The sequence below is a fragment of the Neoarius graeffei genome, chromosome 1 (assembly GCF_027579695.1).
Source record: "Neoarius graeffei isolate fNeoGra1 chromosome 1, fNeoGra1.pri, whole genome shotgun sequence".
Lineage (NCBI taxonomy): Eukaryota > Metazoa > Chordata > Actinopteri > Siluriformes > Ariidae > Neoarius > Neoarius graeffei.
The window spans coordinates 59,595,034-59,600,067 of NC_083569.1; the positions used below are offsets into that span (position 1 = coordinate 59,595,034).

A 5,034-nucleotide genomic window follows, 5' to 3' on the forward strand; every position below is an offset into this window, starting at 1 on the left:
CACTGGAATGATTACTCACTAGTACAAACTATAATAATACAGTGTGTCACCTTCACTGAAGGTTCCAGCCAGTGAGATGAATTTGAACAAGAAACCTATTGCATTTCCTTTCAGTAGGACCACTCATCTTAATGACATATAAGAATAGATAATGTCAAAGGCTGGTTTAATTAAAATACACACTTTTAAAACTGTTTTCCATCTTATCTGTGTCTTTTTCCAAGTTATATCTGACTATAAGTCTGCAGTCTGAGGGATGTCTGCTTTCACCAGTCATCAAGATAATACATGATTGTTCTGTGTGTAGGTTAACATATTGAGTGGAGTGGATGTAGTAAACTATTTAGTGATTAAATTAGGAAGCACACCAAAAAATCCACTGACTTTGCTATGCCATCAAATTCTTGGTTGCAGTGAAACTTTAGTTTTATGCATATGACTCTTTTTTTTTAATCTACATTCTCAAATTGTTTCATGTCTATGTGAGCTAAAGTGAAAGCCGGGTGTTGGGGGGGGCAGACTGGAAAGACAGACAGTTATGACTTCACAACTTCCGTTGGCTGGAGGGGTGGAGTTCTGAGTCTTTTAAATACTGGAGACTTAGTTCGTGCTTGACAAGCAGCTCCAGAACACAGTCTGCAAGGTTAAATCGTTGGAAGAGCCTTCAAGACCTACTTTCAGGTAATGCAATGTTTTGTTCTGAAGTACATTTTATTTGGTATATTTTTGCATATTTGAAAAAGAAAAGCCTCAGCCTACTTGTATTGCCATGTTTATTTTGCTAGCCTGTCACTTAATGAATGGTAGGAAAGGGGAACCAGCTTACACTTAGTATTGTGAGGTTGACTTGTTTGGTAACTCAAACAAATAATTAGATTTTACCTACATATATTTTTGTATATGTTGGTGGTTATAGCAATATTTAAAACTCTAATGTTTACTATTGGAATTTGAATCTGTAATATAATAAAGCTTTAACTAATAAACAAGGTGGTTTGACTTAATAACCAAGCTTATGTGACCAACCACTTCAATGAACCAAAACCACAATGCCACCGACAATTAAAATGGAGTTTAATGAAAAAGCAATATATAGTAAAGTCACTTATGTCCACTGTGGAAAGTTGCAATGCTTAGAGATGGAAAGTACTTTCTTAGCATTAAGAGAGCAGCTCATGTAACTGGCCCAGTGTATTTCAGGGCAGTTATGAATGAACCTTTTGATTAAAAAGAAAGGTGAGTCAAGGCAGCCAAATGAAAACTTGGCATTTGAACTGTGGGTGTATTGTAACACAGTGGAGAATGCATGTCTCAAACATATGCATGCACTTATGCTTTCCTTTTAGGTTTTTCATTTGTTTTAATATGTTGAAATAATCTGTATTAGTGTTATAAAATGCTAACATTCTCCTTAATCATATAGATTGCTCTGTGGATTTAAATGTTAGCACAATAGTCAGCTTTCAATGGGCCTTATTTCTTTGTTTGAATTTATAATTAGTTCTGCAATTAGCTAAAAACTAAATAATATGTGCAATCTCTCTCAATACAGGATGCAGAGACTGTGTGTACTTATGATCTTCACCTTTTGCGTGTCAGCTCTGGGTAACCACTTTCAGGAGAAGCAGTCGGATTTTGGACTACGCGTTTTTTCAGAAGCTGCCCAATCCCATCCATATCAGAATCTCATTCTGTCTCCCTATGGCATCGCCTCAGTGTTGGGGATGGCTCAGCTGGGAGCCTACGGTGCCACTTTGCAGAGTCTCAGAAAACACATGGGCTACTCTCTGCAAGGTAGGAAACAAGACAGTAGTCTAAAAGATGATCAATTTATGAATGTAGTAGGGAAATGGTTTTATGCATTTCTCTAACTTCCTACACTTCTTTCATGCATAGATCATAGAATATCACGTCAACAGAGACTTCTTCAGAGAGACCTAGCCAGTGAAGAAGGAGTGGAAGTGGTAAGTGCCATAATGGTGGACAGGAAGGTAGTCTTGGAGAAGGTCTTCCAACGTAGCCTATCAAAGGCATTTCAGAGTGTGCCACACCAGGTGGACTTCAGTTATCCTGACACCGCCCTGAACGTCATCAACTCCTGGATGTCAAACAACACTGGAGGTGTGTTTTTGTGTGTAATGTGAAATTTGGGAGCAAGATTCGGTGTTTATTTGAAGTACCTTCAAATAACTCTTAGGAAGTGATATTCTTAAAAGTATCAGGCTCATGCTAAAGCATTTTATGTGTGAAAGTATAGTTGGTATGTGCATGAATGTGTCATTCTCATGAAAACTATACAAGTCTGTATAAGTCTTGAATTTCTCCTTGCTACTCTGCTTTTTTTGTTTAGGAATGATCCCAAATTTCCTACAATCTGGAGTGTTAAGTGAGCAGACACGTTTGTTGCTGTTGAATGCGCTCCATTTCCATGGGCTTTGGAAGAACCGCTTTGACCCCAGACTGACTACAGAGGCGACCTTCTACACTGCTAATGGCACCGCAGTGTCAGTGTCAATGATGAGATCAACACAGAAGTTCAACTATGGTGAGTATATAGGATGTAATGATGAATGTACAAATGAATGAATGAATTAACATGGAGGGATGGGTAAGTAAGTGAATAAATAAATCAGAGGACTGGTTAGTTCTAAGTATTATCCAGCCAACATTGTTTTAAATATTGCTTTCATATATCTCTCCACCCAGGTGAGTTTGTTACAAAGGAAGGTATTGAATATGATGTTATTGAGGTGCCATATGCTGGGGACTCACTGAGCATGCTCATCATATCATCATTTGAGTGGGATGTACCACTTTCTGCCCTAACCAAAGAGCTGAGCAGCAAAAAAATCCAGGAATGGAGAGAGCAATTGAGGAAGGTTAACCGAGAGCTGGTGATTCCCAGGTAAAATTAATGCATTACGCCACATGTTACTCTTTCAGGTTTATATTATGTATGCCTAAAGCTGATGTTTGTGTCAATGCTATGCCCAGGTTTTCTGTAGACACAGAAGTTGATCTGAAGTCAGCACTGAACAAACTGGGCCTTGGCGACATCTTCAGTCAGACTAAGGCTGATTTCTCCTGCATTACTAGTAAGTAAAGAAAAATATACTCTTCATGCATATCTTATATTTATTATTTGATATTAATCATTTATTTTCTCTTTCACCCTCAGCTGAAGAGCCATTGTATGTATCTAAGGTTTTACAGAGAGTAAAGTTTGAGGTGAATGAAGAGGGAACCAAAGGATCCTCTGCTGGAGGTATATAATTTCCACCTAAAAATAGTTATGTTGCTTCTTTAAATATAAGGACTGGTAAAGGTCACACTTATCACTCTTGTCTATTTTTTTAGGCGTCATCATCTATTCCCGCATGGCCATAGCAGAGCATATTTTGAACCGTCCATTCCTCTTCCTCATACAGCACAAGCCAACAGGTCAGTTTTGTTGTCAGGTTTTTGTGAATGGGATTTTGTTAACAGGTTTATGTTGTTTATTCTGAATTCTCTGTTTAATTTCACAGATGCTGTGCTATTCATAGGTCAAGTGAACCAACCTCAGGCTCATTAGCAATCCCAGAAGGTCAAAGACTAAAAAGATTACTGTAACTGTCTTCAAACAAATTACTACTGAGCCAGTGCAGGTTTGGGAACAAGAAAAAGAAGCAATAATCTTAAATGCAACCTGGAGACCCTACTATAAAGTGTACTGTTAAATATCCAAACAAATGGGTCAATAAGTTTGAAGAAAATTTCCTAAATTTAAGTCCTTTGATTGACTAGGTCTCATCACTAACTGTCGGTAACTGTTATATATCTGTAAGAACTGTATAGTGTAGTGTGTATGTGTGGTGGAAGACATTGTAAAAGATATTTGTCAATGAAGGAATACACTTGTGTATGTTAAAACAGCAAATGTTACTATTCTAGGATTTTATGGGCACTTTTAAAATACAGATTTATAAAGTTTTTATTATCCCTCTAATAAAAAAAGCAGTATTATAAAACAATACTTTTTACCCTGCAAGGAAAAGGTGATGTATGAAATTTGCTAAAGAATGTTTTTATTTCATGATGTTTATTTACATATTATATTCAGTGCAAAGTTGTATTTTTTTAAAAGATTATATTTATTTCTATGTGAACACGTTTATTTGTGTGAAGATGCCATATTTGTACATGGAACAAAATAAACTATAACAAACCTAATTTTTATTTAAAAAAAAAATCAGCATGCTTCTTTGCTCCTTTTGTGTGTTTCATTTGCAACTGAGGACACCTGGTGTTCATGCGAGAGAGAGAGAGAGAGAGAGAGAGAGAGAGATTATGGGATGGGGACTATTGCTAAATTTGGTCATCAAATCAATATTGCAGTGCTACAAAACTGCTTGTGTGTCCAAACCGGTGTCCCAATAATTGACCCAGTAATCTGGTTCTACTAGGGTACATTATTTGGACCAACTGCATTACATTGTGGGATTTCGAGAAGAACATTCTTTATGTGCAATATAACAAAACAAAATGACAAAACATTCAAAATGGTGCACTATATAGTCAATAAGATGTGGCCTTGGACATCAGAGTTAAAAATCAAGGGGTTTTGAAATTAATTTAAATAGGGGTGGGGATAGACAGTGATTTATAGATCACTCTCTATATTAAGTAATTGGACATTTTAGTATATTCTCCTTTTTAAAAATTCAGTTTGCAAATGAATTTAATGTTATCACTTTTTCTGCAGACGCATACGTAAACTCATCAGAGTCCCATCACCATGGAAACCAAAATCAGCCTACGAGTTTGTCATGGCAACAAGACCTCATCCGCGACAGACTTACTGGCTAACACACACAAAAAAAACAACAACAAACAAACACAGAACTATAGCCTATACGACCTGCCCTGCATACAGAATGGCAATTAAACCAATCGTTAAACGCATAAGTGACGGCAGGAAAGCGAATCTCCTAGTTACCGAGCCATGACATGATTCCCTGAACGGAAGGAGCCTCTTGAAGCGGTAATACGCAG

The 5,034-nt window shown here is 37.0% G+C and overlaps 1 protein-coding gene across 1 annotated transcript; it reads left to right on the plus strand.

The window, feature by feature from the left end:
• Positions 1 to 605: 605 nt before the first annotated feature.
• serpine1 (serpin peptidase inhibitor, clade E (nexin, plasminogen activator inhibitor type 1), member 1) lies at positions 606 to 4,131 on the plus strand. The gene is made up of 9 exons (XM_060924061.1): positions 606 to 681; positions 1,553 to 1,794; positions 1,897 to 2,121; positions 2,351 to 2,545; positions 2,707 to 2,905; positions 2,995 to 3,095; positions 3,179 to 3,265; positions 3,358 to 3,441; positions 3,528 to 4,131. The coding sequence occupies exons 2-9, from the start codon at positions 1,554 to 1,556 to the stop codon at positions 3,572 to 3,574; spliced, it is 1,179 nt and encodes a 392-aa protein (XP_060780044.1). The 5' UTR covers positions 606 to 681; position 1,553; the 3' UTR covers positions 3,575 to 4,131.
• The last annotated feature ends 903 nt before the right edge of the window (positions 4,132 to 5,034 follow it).

Excerpts from the sequence above, each read along its gene's own strand:
- serpine1 (XM_060924061.1), top strand. The coding sequence starts at position 1,554 with ATGCAGAGACTGTGTGTACTTATGATCTTCACCTTTTGCGTGTCAGCT. Across the intron at positions 2,122-2,350 it reads GATGTCAAACAACACTGGAG|GAATGATCCCAAATTTCCTA; the intron begins GTGTGTTTTTGT and ends TTTTTTGTTTAG. Across the intron at positions 3,096-3,178 it reads TGATTTCTCCTGCATTACTA|CTGAAGAGCCATTGTATGTA; the intron begins GTAAGTAAAGAA and ends TTTCACCCTCAG.